Genomic DNA, 24,608 nt, shown 5'->3' with positions numbered 1-24,608 from the left:
TCCGGATCACTCCCAAAATCTAAATGGTTCTTCCTTATGCCATTTCTGACATTTCCTGAGAATGTAATCAAAATCCGTCCAGAAATTTTTGAGTTATGTTGCTAACAAACAAACTGACTAACTAACTAACAAACCCTGCCGATTACATAACCTCCTTGGCGGAGGTAATTAAACCTTCCTACTCGTTTTTCAGGTGAGCCAGGTTTCTACACAAGGGTTTTGTCCCTCTGCCGAGCTCTGTCCCAATACCTACTGAGTGTAAGCCAGCTGCCTTCCTCACTACAAATCCCTTCTGAAAAGGAGCACCTTATCACCACTTTCACCTGCACTGCTACTGAGGTAACAATTCATGATCAAACATGATTTTTTGTCCTTTTTAAAATTCTTGCTTAGATTTTTTTTGGATAAAACAATTTTCATTAATCGATGCAATTTCAAAGACTAGTAGTCTTCTGTTTTTAATTGTGAGATAATGAGAAAGAGTATTTCATATTGTATCTAATCTCACTGGTACCAATCAGTCTTGTAGTAATTTTATAGCAAAAGAAGATAAAGATATTAACATTTCAGAGTGTATGGACCTTTCTGTTAGCTTTTTAAAATTAGAGTTGATACTACACACTACTCTGTTAATTTGTTCAAATATTAGTTACACTCTTTGTGAAAAATATACAAATATGACTAAGGTTTTAAGTCGGATAAAGGATGTTAAGTGAACCTTTTTGTGGTGTAAACATGTGAAAACTTATCCCAGCAAGGTAGTTGAATAAGTGGAGCAACATTTTCAAAGGGTAGTATCTATTCGAACTGGGGCTGCACAATAAATGGCAAGATTGCTAATGATGCAATCAAGAAGATCTTTAAGAATACACATGTCTCAAAAGTCACAATTTATCACAATAAATAAAAATTAGGGCTGCAAGCAGCACTGAAGGGCCCTTGCACCCTGGCGCATGTTGGGGCGTCACGCAACTGCCAGTCTGTTGCAACAGCGGGGTGTATGCAAACCCCTGCAGTGTGCTGCTGCACGGCAAGGAGACCAGGGCAATCCTTCTTTGAGCGTAATTATGTTAAAAAAAAAAAAAAAAAAAAAGAGCACGTTGCACTTTGTTTATGAGGTAGTACTGCCCCTCAACAGTAGTTGGCAGTATGTCAGAGGTAGATGTTGATATGTAGAGATGATGAGGGAAGGACTATTTATCATGTAAAATCCTAAAAATATCGGAATGTTTATTTAGGAGGTGGTAATGGCATCTTACAGTAAAGGGCGCTTGAGCGAAACCATGATATTAACACTGAACTTTATAGAGAGACAGACCCTGATCATACATGTGAAATTTGAAGGCAATCTGATGTTTCATTTGAGAGTTACACCCACTTCCTGTGAGTAGGTGAAGGATCAAAATGGCCGACATGGCAACATAGATTTCTAATGTTGATATGTAGAAGTGATGAGGGACGGACTATTTATCTTGTAAAATTGAAAAAAGATTGGAATTGTTATTGTTGAAGTGTAATTGCATCTCACAGTAGGGGGTGCTACAGCTAAACCCTGAAATTAACATTGGAATTTGTAGAGAGGCAGACCCTGATCATACATGTGAAATTTAAAGGCAATTGGGTGTTTCATTTGAGAGTTACACCTACTTCCTGTCCAATGGCTAAGGATCAAAATGGCAGCCATGGCCACTGGGGTGTCTCCTGCAGAGCACAAGCTGAGATCTCCATCTTGTCTAGTTTCAGGAAATATCACTCTGGAGTCCAGGAGAAATGTTTCCTCTGAGGACTAATGGAGGTGCTAATGGCATCTCACAGTAGGGGGCGCTATAGCAAATCCATGAAATTAACATTGGAATTCGTAGAGAGGCAGACCCTGATCATACATGTGAAATTTGAAGGCAATCGGGTCCTTCATTTGAGAGTTACACCCACTTCCTGTCAAATGGCAAGGACCAAAAATGGCCACTGGGGTGTCTGTTAATGAAACATGTCATTGTTGGGACAGATATTGAGGAATTCAGGTCAAAATAAGAGCATTATAGGTTGAACACAGTAAGAACAACACAAAAATGACCCACTTCCTGTCCAGTGGTGAAGGATCAAAATAGCTGACATGACTACCGGGGTGTCTGTTAATGAAACATGTCAATGTAGGGACAGATATTGAGGACTTCAGTTCAAAATCAGAGCGTAATAGGTTAAACACACTAGGACAAATGCAGAAATGACCCATTTGCATCACTTTCTGTTGGCAGTAGGGGGCGCCATGATGAGCCGTTTTCATGTGGGCGTGTTCAGTGTGATACTGATGTGTTGTCATAACATTTTGAAGACCATAGAATGATCTCCACCGGTTACATCAGTTTTCAGTGTATAATTGTCCAAAAAATTAAGGTATATTGGAATTAGGGCGGAGAAGGTGGACTTCCTGTTGGGATTTTGGCATGGGTCCAAGAGGCTTTTTTGTAGGTGTGGTCATGTTTCATGTCCTGCCCAAAGATCATCTGCCTAAGTTCTACGGTGTCGGGGGCTGAAGTTTTAAATTGACAAAAGTGGGAAAATTGGCAAAATAAATAAATTTGTTTTGTCAGAAGGGGCAGAGTTATTGATTTCTGATGTAAGTGCTTGATTTGATGGAGGGTCCATGTGTGATCATCTGTGAGAAGTTTGAGGTAATTGGTGTAAGCACTGAAAAGATATGGACAATAATTGTTGCTCGTCAAAGTTTGGGGCCACATAGCGACCCTCCCCCCTGGTGAAAACTCAAGATTTTGATAACTTAAGAAGTCCATCTTGTCTAGTTTCAGGAGAAACCACACTGGAGTGATTCGGATAATTCCCCTCGGACGAGTTCGTTCAAATGTGAGGACTGTAAATGGACTGAAAATGGGCCAAAATTGGACACTTTTCTTTGATGATGTCACTTCCTGTGCATTTTAGAGGATGGTCCTAAGAGGATTTTTTGCTCATCTAGTCATGATACACATGTGTACCTATTTTCATGCATGTGGCACAAACTTGTGGGCGGGGCTCCTAAATAGCAGGTTTCGGGGCCCCTGAGGGGCCATTTTTTGAGTGAGATGAATGCAACCACCAGAATAAGAATTTTTTTCACCAGGATCTAACAGGCCTTCAAAATTGTTGAGTTTTTGAGCATGTTAAGGCCTACAAAATGGCATTTGTTTTGAGAGAAAAATAATAACGGATGCCTACAGTTTCAGCAGGGTCCTTGCCGACTGAGGTCGGTGCTCGGGCCCTAAATATATATTTTATGCCAACAAGCACTGCTTTCTCTTGGCTTGTTTACATATTTTTCACAATCTCACAGCATTATCGTTCAGCCAGATGAGATTCAAACTAGTGTCTTGAGTTAGCCAGCAGCTACTCAGAGTTACTGTAGTGAATATAGTGATAAAAATCTTAGATTTATTTTAAACCCATGAGAAACTTGTTGCAAACAGCTAAAGCTAATGTGAATTAATTGGTGGTTTATGAATCATACTTTAAAAGACAAAATGAGGGATTAAACTTCTTATTCGATCCTGGCCACATGGATACTCTTCTGCCAACACAGATGTGTCAAGGGACATGAGATAGCTTTTACTCCAGAATAGTATTCCATGGGGATGATATGGATTTGCAGAGTTTGCAATGGAGATTGGCTATCAGTGTTACCTAATCCCAGTCATACTTAAGCAATAAGCAAGCAATAACCTGCTTCATACAGGCAAACGCACTACTCTTAGGTTGTGAAATGAACCAAGTCTACCTACTGAGCCTCTGTAATGTACTTTGTTTCAGCAGCACAGAACTAAATCCTTGTAGAACCTGGTCAGTAATTTTCTCAATCCAAACCCATTATAAAAGCTAACTATCCAGAAGAAATTAGGTATGTTTGCTTGATGGTGAAAGAACCTCGATGTCCATTCATCTTTTTTTATTATGCTCATCTGTGGCCCTGATGTACCCTACTAAACAACGTTTTCCAGTGCCTCCTTGGTCATCCAATGATGTTCCTAGATCAGATAATGTTTATTATCTCTCAGGGGATTATTGGTTCTCTTTGGGGGGCTTTACTTTGTTTGATGTAGCCAAAAAAAACAAAAAACATGTAAACAGTACTCTTTCCTCTATGGCTGTACCTGAAGAAACTGCCCTTGAAAATCAGGACCAGAATCTCTGGCATAGGGCAACCCCAGTGAAGGAAAAACCCTGTGGAAACATGTTTTACGTTGTGCATAGGTAATGAAACAGTGTTTACTGTGTTATAAGTACTAACTGGTTCATAGTTCCCAAAAACATATTAATACACAATAAGCTCAAAACATTAATCAGAATATGTCTTACTTAAAGGTGTAGTGTGTAGAATTGGGGTTATCACCATCTAATAGTCAATTCTGGAATTTGATGCTCATTTCTCTGTTGATAACTGTGGCAACCAGTGGAATTTTCAAAAAAAATGTGTACAGTTTCTGTTATTTTGTTCCTTCTATGGTACCATATAAACATGCAAAATTTTAAGACATGTATTTTTCTTTCTTCTTCTCTGATTGTGTGTAAAGCACTTTTTGCTACATTGTTTTGTATGAAAAGTGCTGTACAAATAAAAATTGATCTATTTCATCTCGCCACTCTGCCATAACCTCAGATTGGCAGAAGCTGCATTGATGGCTGTCCTTCTGGAACTTTGTCCCATCTCCACACAGGATCTCTGAAGCTCAGTCAGAGTGACAATGGGAATTCTGGTCACCTCTCTTACTAAGGCCCTTCACCCCTGATTGCTTAGTTTGTCTGGACGACTAGCTCTTGGAAGAGTTGTGGCTGTGCCTAATTTCGTTCATTTCAGAATTATGGAGGTCACTGTGATTTTGTAGCCTTCTGTGCCTTGCAATAATCCAGTCTCTGAGCTTTGCAGGCAATTTCTTTGACCTCATGTCTTGGTCATTGCTCTTAAATGCATTATCAACTGGCCTTCTATGTAGAGGTGTGTGCCTTTCAAAATTATGTCCAATCAATTAAATTTGCCACTAGAGGACTGGTGTAAATGTGATATTTCAGGGTTTTTTATTTTTCATAAATTTGCAAACAATTGTAAAATTCTGCTTTTACTTTGGCATTATGGGGAGCTGTATATTAATGAGGAAAAAAACTAAATTAAATGCTTGTAGCATCAGGCTGCAATGTAACAAAATTGACAAAATAAAAGGGGACCAAATACTCTGAGGATGCATGGGGAATGTTCTCATGTATGGGTGTGTTACAAATGTGTATTGATGCATTAATGCTAATGTAAAAAGAATTCACTCTGGTTGTATGTCATTATCAAATACAATTCATGACAGGCACAGGAATCCAGATCCTCTGGATCACGATTTTTTATTTAATGTTTTTACATGTCTATAGACTCTATTTTAGACTGATAGTCTAAACAACCACTGCTTACCATATTCATGTCTCACCACTGTTTTCCCCTTTTGTCCAGGTTATTGTATGGCAACTCCTCCGAGATCAGCTGCCCCTCAGTGTGGACCTTCAGTGGGCTCTGTCCTGCCTTTGTCTGGCTCTTCAGCAGCCATGCGTCTGGAACAAACTCTCCTCCCTTGAGTACAGAACACACACCTGCTCTCTTATCTACTGTCTACGTCTTATCATTGTTGCAGGTGAGTAGACAACCAAGGTATAATTGTGTAGTCACTATGATCAGGTGCCATGATTGTCCTTAGACTAAAATTTATACATGCCATTTCCATGGCAATGCTGGCCCCCCTCTTTGTCTTTCCATCCCAGTGGCTGTGAGTCCTGGTGATCAGCTTCTTTATCCAGAGAAGAAAAAGGTGAAGGCAGAGAAAGATGCTGAAGATGACCAAGTGGACTCTGCAAATGCTGACAGTGAGCACTCAGAGATTCAGTAAAACTGTTGGGATGTTTTATGTCTTGCTTTGTTTTGCCTTCTGTTTGATGTCTAAAGTGTTTTTCCCTTTGAGTCTAAACTTAGTAAGAACTGCTAGTTATATATAATGTCAAATTTCCCCTGTATGTTGCAGACATGTTACAGTGGCAAGCATGTGAAGTCATGGCAGAGTTGGTGGAAGGTCTGCAGAGCATCCTTGCTCTATGTCACAATAGAAATGCTGCATTCCCTGCCTTTCTCACACCAACATTGCGCAGTATTGTCATCAGTCTTTCCCGACTTCCTCTGGTCAACAGCTACACCCGAGTACCTCCACTGGTCAGCCTGACTAAGACATTATGCCTCATTTTTGTGTGCCTACATTTTCTGGTCTATAATGCTACATTTGTTTAGGTCTGGAAACTAGGCTGGTCCCCTCAGCCAGGAGGTGAGTTTGGCACAATGCTGCCTGAGATACCTGTGGACTTCCTGCAGGAAAAGGATGTCTTCAGAGAGTTCCTTTACCGCATCAACACATTGGGTACTGAAATACACTCAGTCATGAAATGCAAATTGAAAATCAAGATCTGGATTCATTGGTGAATACCATACTCAAATATACTGATGATGCTGTCTTGGATGTCATCTGATATATTTTACTGCTGTATGCTCAGGCTGGAGCAGCAGGACTCAGTTTGAAGAAACGTGGGCCACTCTGTTGGGGGTGCTGGTCACCCAACCTATTACTATGGACCAGGAGGAGGAGACACAGCATGAAGTATGTACAAAAGACTATTTCTCACATTCTGAAACATGCTAACCTTGCAAAGCTGATGGATTGGCCAGACTCCGTGTCAGTTATCAGGCAGAGCTATCTTGCAAAGCTCTTGTCCGCAGTGTTTGTGGTGAACCAGACACTGTTCAAATCAGCATCATTTGAGGCAGTGGCTGTGGGCAGGGTTTAGTTGTCCTGTGAGCCGACAGCAACTTCCGTGTTACTCGTGGTTAGCTCTGAGGATTATAGCGGCAGTTTTATCACAGCTGGACTACATTTCTTTATACAGTAAAGAGCAAAAAAAGGCATTGAAAGCTTTTTGTGTTGGAACGATATTTGTGCCCTTCTACTGACCTTGGGGGGTTGTGGTGTGGGTCTCTATATACAATGGGAGCTAATAGAAAGGTTAGCTAAGCTGAAGCATTGGTACAGCGGAAGTTTAATCAATACTGGACCACATTTCTTTCTTAAAACAAGGGCAAAGAGCTACACTGAAAGCTCCTCTTGGCCAAGAAGACATTTTTGCTCTTTTTCCGACTGGCCACTGTGTTTAATCCACATCAGAGCTGCGCATGCATGCTACTGTGTCACATTATTTGTCACGGACAGAATGTTCATCTAATCATCTGAAATTTAAAAAAAATCCTGCCCTTCCCAAACCCCTTGATAGCAACCCAAATATGCCCACATGAGCACCTCTGTCATTGTCTACTTGAAGGGTAAACATACTAAATGACTGCTTATTCAAAGTGAGTGCTGAAGAAATACAAAATCCCTGTATTATAAAAAATCTTAACACATTGCAGTAAATTTGGGGAAGCTGTTCTTTAACCCTCTGTCAATCAGATGAAGTTTCCTTTTAACTTTTGCTTTGTTTTTGTATTCCAAAGGAGGACTTCGAGCGTACCCAGTTAAATGTGTTAGCAGTGCAGGCCATCACCGGCCTGGTACTGAGTGCCATGACCCTGCCTACAGCTGGTAACCCTGCGGTCAGCTGTCTGGAACAGCAGCCCCGCAACAAAAGCCTGAAAGCCCTAGAGACAAGGTAGCTATTTTGAATTTGCTCTTAGTATAGCTGAATTTTATTTTTGGCACCTTTTCAGATGTTCTTTGCATCCATATGCCCTCAGGTTTGGAAGGAAACTTGCAGTAATCAGGGGTGAGGTGGAAAGAGAGATTCAGGCCCTTGTATCAAAGAGAGACAATGTCCATACACACCACCCATACCACGCCTGGGACCCTGTACCCTCACTGTCGTCAGCCTCAGCTGGTAAATACAAATTCCAAACTTGTCGTCTTTTTCCTCTTCTGCTACTTGTCGCCCATTTATTAAGATTTAATTTTTTGTGTGTCAGCTGGCACATTGATCAGCCATGAGAAGTTGCTGCTGCAGATTAATACTGAGAGGGAGATGGGCAACATGGACTACAAACTGGGACAAGTAAGAGAGGCATGAAAATAGAGAACATAGTGGCTAACATGTTGAACAACTGTATGTCATTTTAGGTTAACTAACTATCTGTATCACATATTTAATTATTTCCTTTCCTCCTAGGTTTCTATACATTCAGTGTGGCTAGGGAACAACATCACTCCACTGAGAGAGGAAGAATGGGGTGAGGATGAAGAAGATGAAACAGACACACCAGCCCCCACCTCTCCCCCAGTTTCTCCCATCAACTCTAGGTGTGGTATAAATACAGACACATAGCTCATAAATGGTACCTTACTTTTAACACAGATTGCCCTGAAATAAGAGAGCATTAGAAAAGTTATCAGCATCCATCTTTCTTTGCTTTCAGGAAGCATCGTGCAGGTGTGGACATTCATTCATGTTCCCAATTTCTCCTGGAGCTCTACAGCCAGTGGCTTATCCCTGGTTCCCCAAGTAACAGGAGGACCCCAACCATACTCATCAGTGAAGTGGTCCGATCGGTGAGTGTCTATACACACATCTATAATCAATACCTGTATCTAAAAGGGAAAAAAACATTTTATCCTGTAGGAATTGGACATGAACAAATTCCATATCTGCTCAACCTCTTCATTGTCTTTTCTCTCTGTCCCTGTAGCTGCTGGCAGTGTCAGACCTCTTCACTGAGAGGAACCAGTTTGACATGATGTTTTCTACCCTGATGGAACTGCACAAGCTCCATCCTCCAGAAGATGAGATTCTTAATCAGTACCTGGTGCCTGCCATCTGTAAGGCTGCTGCTGTACTGGGCATGGTGAGTATGGCTTTGTGTTGGTTATCACATTTTTGATCGTAAAATTGGTTACAAATTTTTGCAGCAATTTACCAATAAAGTGAAGGACTTGAAAATCTGTGCTAACTGTAAATATATTCACAGGACAAAGCAATAGCTGAGCCTGTGTGCCGACTGTTGGAATTAACCTTGCGTAGCACCCACCTGCCAAGCCGTATGGGGGCACTGCATGGAGTGCTGTATGTGTTGGAGTGTGACTTGTTGGATGACACAGCCAAACAGCTTATCCCAGCTGTCTCTGATTATCTGCTGTCAAATCTCAGGGCTATTGCACAGTGAGTATCATTCTCATCCTCAGTCTTATAATTTTCACAGTATAACACCAAGCCACGTAAACCTCAGGGTTATCAGTCTGTCCATTTGGGAAACACAAGTAGTTATGGATCAGCTGCATCAGCTGTGGTGCCAGTGAAAGTAACCGCACACTCAGTGTGTTACACAATGGATCTACCCGTGCTTTTATAGTTTTGCTTTGACTTACACTGTATTTTGGAATCCAGCCTTCAATGGGTAGTTGGTTTTGGTTTATGTTGACTGTTGTTGATTGTGTTCTGAATCAGTTATTCATGTACATCAGTAAAGATTTTCCACTCAGATAATTCAGTTATCAAATCTGATATGTGATTTGAGAGTTCTGTTAATTTTTTTTTTTTTTTGAGCAATGCATTTTACTAGCTCTAGTATATCTTTTCTGGTGTTTCTCTCTGGCTTTTCAAATCTCTTTATTTGATATGGGGCAGGATTGCCTACCTTATTCTGTTGAGAACAACCAAGATAGCTGCCTAGGTTCTAAGTGTTTTGCTATTAAACAAAATGAACATTTGCTAAATTCACATTTAAATGGCTTCATTGATGTTTAACATTTGTAAGGATTTAGTAGACATCTTGTTGGACTACAAACCAAAAAAACTGGATGTTAGAAATGGCAACCCAGCCCTGAAGTGTACTTCTAATGCTGACACACTCAGGAGAGTGAGGATGGGAAGGGCCAGGTGCCTGATAAGGGAACAGCAGCCTTTTTTTTCTAGTTAAAAAGACTAAAAGTCAGACATAATCAAAAAACAGTATAGAACAGTATAAAGAATAACATACACAAAAGTTTGTTACTTCTGACATAACGAGTAGAGCAAGGATGGGAAGGGCCAGCTGCCTGATACAGGAACAGCACCTGTGCTTTTATGAGCACCTCGTGTGCTGTCCCCGGCCTGATTAAGCTCACTGCATACTGGATGCCCAGGACCCAGTGGTCTGGTCCAGATGCCAGGGGTGACAGTGTGCATCGCGGAGAGGGCAGTTGGGAGGATACCTGGAGAGATTGGGCATGGGCCTGGTGCAGGCTTGGAGGATGGCTATCAGGAGCCCAGAGCAGTAAGGGACCAAAGTTGATGCTCCCATACCTGATCTGACCTGACCATTGTAGGATGGCAGTGAAATTTCACAGCACATTTAAACACAAATGCTTTGCTGGCTTAAGTCTTGTTGTAACTAAGATGAAAGTAATTAATTTCCACCAGCAAATTTAGCTACCACAACCTTGAATTTCTCATGTATGCGTAAAGTGTTGCATTTCCTGCTTACATGCACAGCTTCTGGAGGGGACGGGAATGATTATCAGGCTAACTTTTCCACATGAAAATTTTAAAAAAGTAGGGCTGTTAACATTAATGCATTAACGCTTGTGACTAATCTTAAACCCTTAACCCATTGAAAAAAATAACGCAATTTAATCATATGACTAAGTTTGACCACAACTTGCTCCTGTAGTCCTCAAGCGCAGATTTTTACATGCTTGGGGGTGAAGAGGTGAGAGGCGGGTGGGACACAGCCAGCAGTGATGAGTGAGGAGACAGACCCAGGTCTGCTAAATGGCAATTTTTCTTTTTTAGAGCTGGCGAATGTTAGTTAAGATAAAACCAAAATTGTGGGTACATACTGCAGTGATGTCTTTACTGTCTTTACACCGAAGCACAACGAGTCTTAAGTACTACCTTCAGGCAAAGCACATCTTTGCTAATATTAGCAAAGAACCTAACAACAACACGGGGTCAAGCCATGGTCATACCACCTTCTTCAGCTGCTTCAGGACAGTTTTCTTCTTCAGCTGCTTAGATAAATGCTGAAAAGTGCTCCAGAACTTTGAGCAAGTCCTGTTTGTTAACAATATTAATCCAGTCTAGAAATCCATGGTGGAATTGGTGAAATTTAAGTTATTTAGCAAACTGTACGAGCTGAAGAGGAAAATATCATGCATACAGGTAACCTCAGTAAATTAGACAAATGTATTATATGTTATGATGTGTTCAAATATCACATAAAAATGGTAACATTTAGTTTTTGACGAGCAACTTCAATACAATGTGACTATGTGTTTAAATTTGAGGGATATACAATAGATGAGACCACTAAGACCACTTGTAGTTTAAATATTTGCCCATATTTTTTCTTTTCACCATACTATAGAAAGTATCGATAGTGGTATCAATAAGGACTCAGATCAGCACTTAAATGTGCTGTACATAGAATTAAAAGAATAAAAGTTAAACACTTGACAATAACAACCTTTGAAGATCTACAAACAAAAAAACAAACTCAAACTATTTTTAAAAATGCTGATTAGTCATGATTAATCACAGCATAATGATGTGATTAACAGCACTAAAAAAAAGATATTATAATTTGCTAGATTCACAGCACAGTTTTATCTAAAAAAATATTCTACTTTGAACAAGTATTTTTTGCCGTTTATAGCCTTTCAAAACAGGAAAGGCAGTGTCCTTTAGCCAGCTGTTGTTGACTTGACAAACTGAATCATAGGCATCATCAGACAGCTTGATTTGAGCTATGACAGCTCGATTCAGACAGCTGCTACTGTTGCTGGCAATGTTCTACAATGGTTTGGTCTCATTGTGAATCTTTGGTCTGAACTGGGCCTTAGGTGCCATGAAGCACACTGAAACTTCAATGCAACTATTGGCCACAAAGTGACACCCTTAATATTTTAGACCAATACTACTAGGGGTGTAAAGGTACGTGTATTCGTACCGTACCGATTCGGTACAGGCCTCTCAGTACGGTACAGATGTGTACCGAACGAATACATGTGGAATGAAGCTCACATACAGACAAAAAACCAGAGCACAACTCGCTGTCACACTGTCCTGGCAACCACACAACCACAGCAAATGACAGCAACAGCCTGAATATTCCCAGCCCACCTAGAAGTGTCCTGTTCAGGAACACTTTGTTTCTCAGTAAAATACAACAGTGGACAAAGACAACAAAAATATCGCTGACATTATTCAGCAGCTATGTCGCTGACAACACATCGTCCAGCGGATCATTTAAAGCATTTGAAAAAGCTCCACTCGAACAAGAACATCACTGTAACAAAGAGGAACAACACAGTCTCACCAGCCAGTTATGAATTTCCTATTCTTTAAGATCATTTTTATTATAACAATGGTGCTCTGGCTCTGTAAAACAAATTAATTTTACCTTCAACTATCAGTGTCGGAGGAGGGGGGAGAGAGGACTCCTTCATGTCTGCAGCAGCAATATAGGTAAAGTTATCTTTTTAGATTTCACACAGCTCTAACCTCTTTATCCACCTAGATGGGCGGAGAAAAGTCCTCCCAAACTTTGTAGTAGGTCCCATTGATTAAAAAAGTAATCCAGTGCTGAAGTCCATGTTAAAATCGGCAGGAAAGATGTTAATTTGCATACTTAACAAGCTAACGCAAGGTTGTATGATGATGTGTTCAAGTTGGCTGGGAATTTTTTCTGTTTAAAGAATGGGTATAACTATCTCAATATATCAATTAAAAAAACCTTGTAATTTAAAAATACACTTATTTATTAATATTTTTAATCATTGAAGAACTTTTTGAAGCATTATTTATAATTTAAGTGTTATTTATTCAGCCTATTTATTTTCATACAATTTAATTTTAAAAAATTAATAAATAAATATATTTTATTTATTCACTTCAATTACCGTACCGAAAACGTACCGAACTGTGACTTCAAAACCAAGGTCTGTACCGTTACACCCCTAATTACTACTGATCTTTAACCTGACACATCAGATGGATGTATTTCACACATCCATCTGAGAAACCTTCAATACTAAGCATTTGGGAAAGGGCAGAGGCTTTGAAAAAAACTCAGAGTGTGATTGGATGAACGTTCTGTCACATCTTTACCAGCCAATCAGAGCAACAAAACGTGACGTAGCCACGACGGAGGTACGTGTGTACAGCTACCAAGCAATAACGTGAACAAGACATGTCAGACATGTAGACATGTCAGTACACGACTTTTGTCGTTTTTGAAAAGAAAACAACTCATTACTGTTCTTTTTTCTTCTTTTAATGAAGAAATGTTGTCAAGTTCTGATAAAACTGGCACTTTAGCAGCATCCACGCTAAGCTCTTCTTCCATAATAGCACCGGCCCCTTGTTGCTGCTTGTGTACGTCACAACTCTGACGTGCCTGAAAATACTGCCCCTCATCGCTTATTGGTCCTGTCACTTTCTAACGGTTCAGATGGGAGCTTTGCAAGATGTATTCACCAGTGAGAAACAAGGAAATGGGCATATCCATCTGCTTTGCAAGATTAACTGACCTTACACAAAAAGACAATGCACACAAAGACATCAGCAGTCAGCCAAGACCCAGTTATTAAGCCTAAAATTCAGATGTTATAAAAATTAACACAATATAAGAACATCATACACAAAATTTTATTACTACTTTTGTGTATATTTTTTATATTCTGCTGTTTTTTATTATGTCTAACTTGTGTGCTTTTTAACTGCGTCTTATCTCACTGCTGACGTCTTTGTGTGTATTGTCTTTTTGTGTGATCCTGCTGCAAAACTAATTTCCCTTCGTGGGACAATAAAGATGATCTGAATCTGACTTTTACTTGTCTCTTGTTTGTATTTTGCAGCTGTGTGAACCTACACAACCAGCAGCATGTGCTGGTAATGTGCGCAGTGGCTTTTTACATGATGGAGAACTACCCTCTGGATGTTGGAGCTGAGTTTATGGCTGGAGTTATACAGGTATTTTGCATCATGCTATTGTGTGCTGATGTGATGTGTTTAACAAAAAACAATTTAAGGTTGTATTTTATTTGTTTTATGATTTGATAAAAGTTGGTTTAGTACTAATTGTTACCCATTTACTTCTAGTTGTGTAGTGTGATGGTGTCAGCTAGCGAAGACTCCACTCCCTCAGTTATCTATCACTGTGTGCTTCGTGGTCTGGAGCGACTTCTGCTATCAGAGCAACTATCACGTGTGGATGGAGAAGCACTGGTCAAACTAAGTGTGGACCGAGTCAACATGCCTTCACCACACAGAGCCATGGCTGCGCTGGGCCTCATGCTTACCTGCATGTACACTGGTAAGGCAGGTGCTAAAGGGGCTGCTACATAGTATTCTGCATTCCTGTTAAATCCCCAGCATGTACTGTACATCAAAGATGTGCTTTTTTGCAACTATTATCCCTGTCCTTAACTTTCCACATTCTCAAGTTAACTGTTGTACAGCTGAGAGTCAAACTGAATCCTCTGCTATAGCTTAGTTTGGGGTGAGTTAGCCTAAGAATAGAAAGGTATTGTCAGTACAGTGTGGGGACTGCAGAGGGCTCCTTAATAAGGCCCAAAGCCCCTTACCTGCATGTATGCCTGACTGTGTGGCAGCCTTGATTGCTCTTACATATCTTCATATGTCACTGCATGTGGATAGTTTCTTTTTTTTCATGTAGTAATTTTAAGCCTGTGTGTAGATACACCTTTTATAAATGTTCATAGCAAGGTATTCTATTAATATAATGAAAGTGCAGAGTGGTCTTCAAATTAAGTATAGTAACCCTTCCTACTTTTTATATTATTACTACACTGGTTAACATTCAAGAGATGTTCAAGTTTCAACCAACCTTGTAATGAAGCCTGTCATAGCATTTATCAAAAAACAAAACCCCTGCTTGCTTCTTGCATGTGATATGTATATTTTGTACACACCTATGATATATCCCCTACCTCAAACCCCTACGTCACCCTCTACTAATGCTTCCAACTTCTGGCAAGCTGTAGTCCATTTGGTGACCAGGTATATAACACCTCTTGCCAAGAGGTAGACCACAAATTCTTCAAAGTAAACTCCCTTTTTCAAATGTTAACCAACTTCTAGCCCTCTGTGTACTTCTCCTTCTGCTTTAAACTAAAACTAGCTGATGCTCAATCAGGTCTCTCAAGGGAACAATCTTGTAAAAAAACGAAACATGGCATTGTAAATCTCTGTAACTATTTAAGCACCAGTCTCTTACATCTAAAAAATGTGAATTAATTGAAAGTAACCAAATTCTGATCTGATTCTTGTATAATCGATGTCCCTACTACCCACTCTTACCTTTCTCCCACTGGTTTAACCCGTACCCCCCCCCCCCCCCCCCTGTTCTCTTAGCGGTGCTTGCGTCAGGTTCAGACGTGACAGGGGTTAGAGGTCAGGGTGACTCTGGCTCTGCCGTAGCAGAGGCGATGGGCATCACGTCGGGTCATGTTGGTTTCTCCTTAGGAAAGGAAAAAGCGAGCCCTGCCAGTCGCCCCACCCACTCTGACCCTCAGGCCCCAGACAACGAATCCATCATCGTTGCCATGGAGAGGGTCTCAGTGCTCTTTGACAGGTACAAAAACATTCAAATAAAGTCCACAATACAAAAATGCACACATTTTTAGAATTACCAAAGGGCATCCTGACACCTAATAACAATTAAAATGGCAGATATCCTAAAAAAAAATTAAGCTGTGTGTTTGCAATGTCCAAAATATTTTTAGGGACAGCTGATGGTAATTTTTAAATGTTATGGTCTATCACAATGTGCACTTCTGGGGTTTCTGTTTGTAGGATCCGGAAAGGATTACCAAGTGAGGCTCGGGTGGTGTCAAGGATTTTGCCTCAGTTTTTGGATGACTTCTTCCCACCACAGGATGTCATGAACAAGGTCATTGGAGAGTTCTTATCCAATCAACAACCTTACCCACAGTTCATGGCCACTGTTGTCTACAAGGTGAGCAGTAAGGTTCTAATAGTTTTGGATTTTTTTATTTTAATTTATTATTCTTATTTTAATTAGTTTTGTAAGCGCACTACACAGTTTGTTTGTTTCAGTTTTTTTTAGACAAAGCTTAGTTTTTATGTAGTTTCATTTAACTTAAATTATTTTTTAAATTTTAGTTTTAGTTATATAAGTTAGTTTAAGTTAACTATTATAACTTTAGTGACCAGTAAGACTGAAACATTTGCAAATGAAGGGAAAAACTCATTTAAATATTAGGCACTTTTTTCTACAATAATCTTCGCACTGGGCTCACAAGGTAAGTATAGATCTGAATCTTTGTTATTTAATTGTATGCAATGGAAAACCGGATTATTTAAGCACAACTATAAGTCTAGGCTAAATGCTTTGTTTCCTTATTGTTTGCTTTTTACAGTGAAATTAAATGGAAATCTAGTAATATTAGTTAACTCTTCTCGTTTAGGGAAGGTTTAGAAAAGAAATTAAGGAAAAATGAGATTTAAAAAGTAAGTAATATTTGGAAAAGACATCTTTTTTGAATTTTAAGTTTTTTGTTGTCCAACCTTTAATGAAATTCAACACAAAGCTGATAAGCACAAAAGAAAAATACAGCCACAGTTAGATTTAAAGAGCTCTGCTTGGACAGTGCAGCATAGGTCTGTGTATATATCTGTACTTGTGGAGGTAGAAACAACTTTATATTTTGCTGTATTCAAAAAGTAAGATCCAACTCATTTGAACCTACAAACACAACAGATGAATGACAACACACTTAAAAAGGTTACCATTTGGATAATGAATATGTCTGAAACGTATTCAAGCATTAGGCTTAATGGGAATTGTTGGCCTTTGTCATGATGTCTTAAAAAATGCACAGCTACTTAAAACAGCTGACAGCTCAAATACAAAGGAAACTGAAAAACATTTTTAAGGGAAAAAAAATGCTTACATTTTGAATACAAAACAAACTTAAAATAAAGCTGTATTGTATGAATTTACTGAGAAACAGCACATTGTGCTGAAAATAAGTGACCCTTGCTAAGTGTTCATGTATTAGATCAAACTAAATAAGAAGTGATTATTAATTATTTATTTATTAGGGTATTTATTTATGATGACAAGTTAAAAACATACTGCCATAAAAAATATTTTATTCTACTAAAACTTTACTTCTTGAAGTAAGAATAGATTTTTAAATCATTTGAAAATTAAAGCATCAGCATATTTGACTTGATAGATTTGACTAACTCATGTTTTTTATGTAAAGTGGTCAGTCCACTTGTCTGTGTAATTTTATTTTTTTTTCTGCTTCTCGCCCTGCTCTGCTCCCACCTCCAGGTTTTCCAGACTCTTCATGCCACTGGCCAGTCTTCTATGGTACGAGACTGGGTGCTGCTGTCCTTGTCCAACTTCACTCAGAGGACACCAGTGGCCATGGCCATGTGGAGTCTTTCTTGTTTCTTTGTCTCTGCTTCTACCTCCCAGTGGATTTCAGCTCTGTATCCTTCCCTGACAGAATATGCATACATGGGACCATACAATATAATGCCTTTGTACATAACAGCAAAGTATAGCTACATAGTTGACCAGTACATGAACTATATTGTCCTTAATCCTCCTGCTCTCAACCAGATTGCCACATGTGATCAGTAGAATGGGTTCCAGTGAGGTGGTCGATGTCAACCTGTTTTGTCTGGTAGCAATGGATTTCTACCGGCACCAGATTGATGAGGAGCTTGACCGCAGGGCTTTCCACTCTGTCTTTGAGACTGTGGCATCACCAGGCAGTCCATATTATCAGCTGCTGGGCTGCCTGGAGTCAATCCACCATGACACAACGCTCTGAGTGCAACAGATTGAGATGGTGTTAAAAGCACAGAGAGTGGTAGAAATGGGTTGAAAAGAGGATTCAGAGTTATATGAGGTAGAAAGGAAAAGGAAGTTCCCATTGTGAGTTATGGTCAAAGCAAAGATTTTTTTTTATTTAAGAAAAATCTGGTACTCTCACCCCTTTCCCTACTATAACAAAGACGTGAATGAGTTGAACTATGGTAGTCACCAAAATGAGTTTGGTGGAGTGACCATAAGGAAACACAAAAGGTGATTCCTGAATCAGGGTCAGTTTTTTATGTGAAGGACACAGGCTCTAAACAGCGGTCCTTCCTACATACCCCCACTGACCATTCCTTGAATGACAACCCACTTTTCTTACACAGCAATTTGATTGACATCAAAAACTAAAAATACACACAAAACTGAATTTATTTTTAGTAATGGCTTCAGTATTGTGATTTCATGTAGGTAAGACAGAGGAAACAAATCAGAAAATAAAAATTATTCACCATATTATAGTTACCAAAGTGCTGCTGTTTTCACTGTTATCTAAGAAAGTTAATTTTGACAGTAGGCTGACATGAGAACCACAAATGTCTGCTTAAGATGGTTTGGTCAGACACAAAAAAATTAATAGTAAATATTGTTTCAGAACAATCAGTTACAGTCATATTATTATTTTTTTCTTTCCAAGAAGCAGGGGATGGATGATGAAATTTTACTTGTCACAGCACAAACTTATTTGTATACATCCATTTCAATGAATGGCTACAATTTCTGTTTGTTCTGTAGCCAGCTATGAATGTTGTTTTGAGAGGCAGAGACCAGGATGGACACTTACTTGGAACTATACAGATAAGTCTTGTATTTTACATTTGGTTACAACTGTTTAAGCTCCCATATACCAACACTTTAGAGGGTTCGTCTTCACTTTATTAATCCAGTAACGGGGGAGAGAGCATTTCTCTTTGTGACTTTATCACATTACTTATATGCCAAGTCATTTTATTTTAATCATATTCAAGTCTTGTAAGCCATCCAGTGTACCTGGACTATTCCACCAGTTTCTTGTACTTTTTAATTCTCAGGATGTAAGAAGTGATTTAGTTGCTGTAACAAAGCTGTAAGTAATTTGCAGTCAATCTTTAAAATGAAGTTATCTTCATATTTTGTAAAAAGTAATTGTATAGTAATATAAAAGCCATTGTGCATGATAAAATAAGAACTGTGTAAAGAAGAAAGATCTTAAAATAGATGGTATATAATGTGGTGTTTCATTTTCTGTCTTAACACAAAAACAACACATAATGATAAATGAACAAAACAGTAAATAAGCAGAATGCTGAAATGGACAGGCTTATAGCATTTTAAGGAAGACTTGACCTTGAGTTGCCTGGGAGTGTGCCAGGTGTTGTTACCCTGTACATATTTACTTGCCTTAGATAAAGACTGAATATATGTATGTCCTGTACACTAAAACCTTGCAAGCATGCTATGTATCACTGCAATTGCATAGTCTTTAATATTGTAAGTATTTCTGTGGGCATGGTTGCTATGACCATTGTGCAGAGGAGATGCAACACAATCCAAAGGGAGCCTTGTGACCTTAGCAACCAACAGCAGCTTTGACAAATCAACAGATAAAGAAGTGTAGCATGGGGACTGCATGTCAACTAATGGAGATTTTTTTTATTTGTAGCTTTAGTTTTTTTTTCTCTATAATAGATTTTTAATATTTCATCACTCATTGTCATTGTGCAGAATTTCTAAATACACCCCAGCACTTAAAAACTTTTGTCTCGTGTCTACTCAAAGAGGCTTTCTTGATATGCAGCGAGTCCTGTGGCTCATAAGTAAAAAAAAATGTTGAATTGTATGCAAAATATGTTAGCAATTTCAAAACTGAACAACAGGCTCCTTTTTTAAGATTTATTTTTAGGCTTTTTTTATGCCTTTTTTGACAGAGGAGGACAGTGGACAGAATCAAAAACAGGGATGAGAGTGATGGAGAGAGACATGCGGGAAAGTGGCACAAGCTGGATTCAAAGCTGGACCGACCGTGTACATGGGGCATGCCTTAAACCACTAGGCCACCTGCGCCCCAAAAGGCCCCATTTTGATCATGATGAAAATGTATAAATGCATTTTTGTTCAAGTCCTGATGAGATTTTGTTGAAATTCCCTACAGCAGATTTAAAAAGACTAAAAGAGTCATGGTTGTCTTAAATAAACTGTCTATAGATTAGATTTGTATGTTGAGACAGTGAATCAAAGAAAAGAAGAAAGAAGCTGAAATGTATTGGCTGTCAAGGTTTTTTTTTTCTAAAAGGGCAAATATTTGTTCTTTTTATTTAAAGCATAGGAAGAGCCAGGAATGAGTGGATGGGACCCCCTTGAAGAGGTAAATGCAGTCAACTGGAAACTTTGTGTGTGTGTGTGGAGATGAGCTTTTAGGTTATTGACAAAGGACCGATTCAACTAATTGACATGCTTTCTTCTAAGACTTTTATTTCCTTTCATCTGAAGGTCTGGCTGCTCAGAAAACCATGAAGTCTCTGTTCTCCCTGCTTTAAGGCTAAGAAGAACCAGTTCCATTTTTGTCAGTTTTTAGATGGGTCAAACACTTCTCTTTGCAATGAGCATGTTTTCAATTATTTACCCAAGAATTCTCTGAAGACAATAGAAGCATAGACAGGGAATAATTTACAGGATTGGCAGCAGGACTGTAGAGCCTCTTTTTTTTTTTTTTACAACCTTTATTGTCCAATAATAATATTAGTTGTGTATTTCACTTAATTTAAATAATTTGAGATTACAACCTGCATATGGTTTGTAGTAGAAATGAATAAATTATCTAAAGATGTTAAAATTATTGTGATGTTTCATCTTTGACTTTTAAATAGTAAATCCAGTGAAACTGCTGAGCCTTTGAATTAATAGTTTGTTGAGAAGACCAACAAACAAAATCACTCTACACAAACAAATTCTACTGAGAAAACAAACCAAAGTGTAGCAGAACATTTTAATGGTTGCCCTCTCTTCACTGCTTAGGTAATCAAACTGAGAAAAAATGCACAATTTGTCAAAATTTATATTTACATTAAATAAAGTTCTAGTAAAGAATTCAAATCATGTCAATGGACCTCTAACTCATGTTGACCCCCAACACATTAAGGTCATGAAAATTGTATCTAATTTAGTTTTCTCTTCTAGGCTGTATTTCCCTCTTTGTGACACTGTTTGTTCGTGTGTTACAGCATCTATTAGGGTGGGTGGTTCATGATTTAAAGGTATTAAGAGGCTTTGTAGACTACTGGCATATGGTTCATGAAACAGTCTTAAATCGTGATGGACCATATAAACCACTCGGAAATGATATGGCAGAATTTTACAGCGGGTCAACATTGCCATTCAAATGATTTACACTTAACAAAACACCTAACATGTTTAACTTTGATGCCACCATAGAAAAAATCTGAATTAGGCAGAGCAGGTTGCAGAACACTGAGAAGACAGCGAAGTCACTCCCAAATCAATTAAGTTACTTCTATAAAGCATGTTCCCTATCTCTTAGATTCTAAAAAAAAAAAACAAAAAAACAAGCAAACAAAGAACAAGTATACATGCATGTACAATGCTGAAATCAGTATTTCTCGGAACTGTCACATAGTTTTGGGTACGGAATTATAACTACTCCTGCACTACACATATTACGACAGTCAAAAAGATGTCTTATTCTTTTAGATGGTCAGCAGCGCTGGGCTAAAATAATTCCAGTTTGAAGTTAGGCTACCCGTTTGGACGGCTCTCCTTTGAGCTTGTAGTTGTGGTAGCGTTAAGTTGACGGGCCTTTACCTCTGAGGTCTTTATAAGTACTATAATGTTTTGTATCGACCGCTAAACAAGTGTGAGATGTTAAATAGCAACAGCAAAGGCTTGAACTTTTAACCCTATATTTCCACCCCCGTTGTCTGTTCTACCACACCTCCCTCTCTTCAAGTCCTCCGCCTCTTAAAGCTACTTCGCCAGATGGTGCAGTCTTTTCTTTTGTTTACCAAAGTCCCTGCGTTTCTCTAATTTACCCTGGATACTTAAGTATGGACGCTGCACATGCAACACCACCGCCAGACAGCGAAGAGTAAGTTATTCAGAGATCGAAATGAAACTGTTTGACCAAATTGTGTTGTAACAACATTAAACGAAGACATACGTCTACCTTTAACTGATCTTTCACTTCTTTACAACCATGATTTATTGTAACCAACTTTTGTCGTTTACTGTCCTTTTAGTGTCGATGTAAGATCTTACGATACGTGTACATTATTTTCAGTAGTTCTTAAGACTATTTTAAACAGCTGGCTGCCATCGTAGTGATACTAAGTTTTGACACCGGAGAAATGTTACTGGTAAAGTTTTTATTTGTGATTTCTCATACTAACTTTTGCCGATTATCAGCATAACTGTCCCCTGTCTGACTGACAACTCAGGACACCAATAACGGGATGTAAAAGTCTGTGTACACTGACATTGCCATAGTTACCGACCGACATTCCAAGGACCTGGAAATCGTGGGGGCGGGACAACTGTTAAAGCAAGGATGAATGCACTTTTAAACAGCAATTTACAGCAAGAAACTTTTGGTAACTTAAAAACTGTCAGAAAGTAAGGCATACCCTTTCATTTAAGTGCGAAACACGTAGTCGTGTTTTTCGTTCGTCGACCATTGCAATCGGGACTAACCTGTAAGGTTGCTGTATGTTTAGCCACTCAAGCTAACTATAACGGGTCAGCTAATCTCAGCTAACGTCAACGTTGCCTGTATTCTCCTTCTGCAGCCATCATCACAAACGGAAGCAATACAGTGTGGTGTCAATAATTATAGGTTAATGAAAGGTTAAAGATTAAAAAATCCATGCTATTTGTTGTTTGTGGGTGCTGTTTAACCTACATGATTGTCAGGTGTGATAAATTCTACACCTTGGAAACCTATTCTCACTTTGTGGCCGTTTCGAAGTCTTTGTCTTTAACGTGGGCTTATTATCGGTATCGAAAATAGCTCAATGTTTGCCTTTTTTGAGGTTTTGGGCCAAGTTTGATCTACAGTGAGTTATTACATTTGCAAAACAGGGATTCGACAGACTTGCTCTATGAATATAACAATGTATCACAGGTCTCCTAGTCAATGTAGACACAGCCAAAGTATGGTAAAGTATAATTGCTGTTTTCACTAACTTTGCTGTGTTCTGTTCTGCAGGTAAAATATCTCAAAAATTGGGAAAGAGAGTGGTACACTGATGGAAGTGCTACAGTAAGAAGATTGAGGCAGAACTAAGGCCAAACTTTCACCCCTCTGCTGCATTTCAACAGGCACCTTTTATCAAACAGCTTGGCTAAATATAAGCTTGACAACGCAATAGAAATTGTAACGGTTTTGCGTTTTGTGCTTAGGCAGAGCCAAGAGACAAATGATGACTGATTAAAACTTAATTAATCAATGGACAAGAGGAAGTCCCCTGGCACAATGTTAAGGCAAGGGGATGCAACATCAAAAAGACGCCCCTGTGGTGGAAGTGGGCTCAACCAGTCTCTACCACCCTCCTCCTCTATCCAGCAAGGTCGTATCCGGGCTGTTGAGGTGGCAAGAGGAAGAACAGGGTATGGCTTTACACTGTCAGGCCAAAGTCCATGTGTCCTCAGCAGCATTTTAAAAGGGAGCCCTGCAGAGTATGTAGGTATGCGCTCGGGAGACTGCATTCTCTCCGTCAATGATATTAATGTCTCCAAGGCATCCCATGAAGATGTGGTCAAACTTATTGGACGGTGTTCTGGTGTCTTGAGACTTGTTATTGCAGAGGCAGAACGACGCAGGCGGCATCATCATCACCAACACTCTACTGGAGGTCATCACAATAGCAGCAATGCAATGGCAGCACCTTATCTAGACTCCTGCTCAAGTGAGGATGAGTTAGATGGTTTCTGTGACAAAAGTGTTAACAACAACAATAACAGTAGGTCAAGCTGCGGAGTACGAGGGGGCTGGTATAAACCCAAACTGGATTCTAAACAGTTGGGCATCAACAGAGCAGAGAAGGTTGTGGCAGAGCTGCAGTCGGGTGGGATTTTTAACATGATATTTGAAAATTCCAGCCATTCTTCTAGCAGTTCAGACAAGGACAGACCAAGGGTTAGCTCATCATCAAAGCCACATCCGCTATCTGACACGGAGTGTCCTCTGTATCAGAACTCCTGTTGTTTCCAAAGCAATCCCAACCTTCTCTCTGAAGAGGAAATGGCCCAAGTTCTGAATGATGACTCAGTCTTTCTGGACTCTGACTTTTGTCAGCTTCACCTTCATCATGAAGAGCAAGACTTGGATGTAGGAGATGGGGGTGACTTGGTCCTTGAGCCCAGTGAGGGCATCCTAAATGTGGGCATGATTGTTGGCTATTTGGGCTCCATTGAGCTGGCATCCACAGGTATGAGTTTAGAGAATGACAACCTGCAAGCAATAAGATGCAGCATGAGGCGTCTTCGGGCAGAGCAAAAGATCCACTCATTGGTTCTGATGAAGGTGTGGTAAATTGTTTATCCGTCTAAACAGAAATTCTTGTTATTACTAAAGAGTTTGCTTGAATGACTAGTACTATACACATGCAGTGCAATTGCATTGAAAGCATCAATACATTTTATTTTTGATCACTGATAATATCATTTCAGTAGTGCTTTAATAAATGAAATGCCAGATGACCTTGTCATGGTT

General features: G+C 39.3%; 2 protein-coding genes across 9 annotated transcripts in view; both read left to right on the top strand.

Annotated features, from left to right (window-relative positions):
* Positions 1-19,643, top strand: part of htt (huntingtin) — a 79,593-nt gene extending 59,950 nt beyond the window's left edge. For 3 of the 4 annotated variants that reach the window (XM_041785194.1, XM_041785193.1, XM_041785192.1), the window contains 19 exons: positions 194-339; positions 5,483-5,660; positions 5,788-5,889; positions 6,045-6,229; positions 6,305-6,431; positions 6,565-6,668; positions 7,556-7,710; positions 7,796-7,935; positions 8,021-8,106; positions 8,221-8,351; positions 8,468-8,600; positions 8,738-8,893; positions 9,017-9,207; positions 13,884-13,998; positions 14,128-14,341; positions 15,403-15,622; positions 15,844-16,006; positions 17,354-17,514; positions 17,648-19,643. In XM_041785194.1, the coding sequence (XP_041641128.1) occupies positions 194-339; positions 5,483-5,660; positions 5,788-5,889; positions 6,045-6,229; positions 6,305-6,431; positions 6,565-6,668; positions 7,556-7,710; positions 7,796-7,935; positions 8,021-8,106; positions 8,221-8,351; positions 8,468-8,600; positions 8,738-8,893; positions 9,017-9,207; positions 13,884-13,998; positions 14,128-14,341; positions 15,403-15,622; positions 15,844-16,006; positions 17,354-17,514; positions 17,648-17,861 (2,921 nt within the window). In that variant the 3' untranslated portion in view covers positions 17,862-19,643. The remainder of the gene's footprint in view (positions 1-193; positions 340-5,482; positions 5,661-5,787; positions 5,890-6,044; positions 6,230-6,304; positions 6,432-6,564; positions 6,669-7,555; positions 7,711-7,795; positions 7,936-8,020; positions 8,107-8,220; positions 8,352-8,467; positions 8,601-8,737; positions 8,894-9,016; positions 9,208-13,883; positions 13,999-14,127; positions 14,342-15,402; positions 15,623-15,843; positions 16,007-17,353; positions 17,515-17,647) is intronic. The other variant, XM_041785196.1, reaches the window with a different exon arrangement.
* A 2,166-nt stretch (positions 19,644-21,809) lies between these two features.
* rgs12b (regulator of G protein signaling 12b) overlaps positions 21,810-24,608 on the top strand; it is a 131,828-nt gene continuing 129,029 nt past the window's right edge. For 2 of the 5 annotated variants that reach the window (XM_041784925.1, XM_041784930.1), the window contains exons 1-2: positions 21,810-21,986; positions 23,103-24,419. In XM_041784925.1, the coding sequence (XP_041640859.1) occupies positions 23,343-24,419 (1,077 nt within the window). In that variant the 5' untranslated portion in view covers positions 21,810-21,986; positions 23,103-23,342. Of the gene's footprint in view, positions 21,987-22,422; positions 22,511-22,784; positions 22,951-23,102; positions 24,420-24,608 lie in introns of those variants that run through there. The other 3 variants (XM_041784928.1, XM_041784927.1, XM_041784929.1) reach the window with 3 other exon arrangements.

Source organism: Cheilinus undulatus, linkage group 4, assembly GCF_018320785.1.
Source record: "Cheilinus undulatus linkage group 4, ASM1832078v1, whole genome shotgun sequence".
In the NCBI taxonomy this organism is placed as follows: domain Eukaryota; kingdom Metazoa; phylum Chordata; class Actinopteri; order Labriformes; family Labridae; genus Cheilinus; species Cheilinus undulatus.
This window is presented reverse-complemented; position numbering and strand designations above follow the sequence as displayed.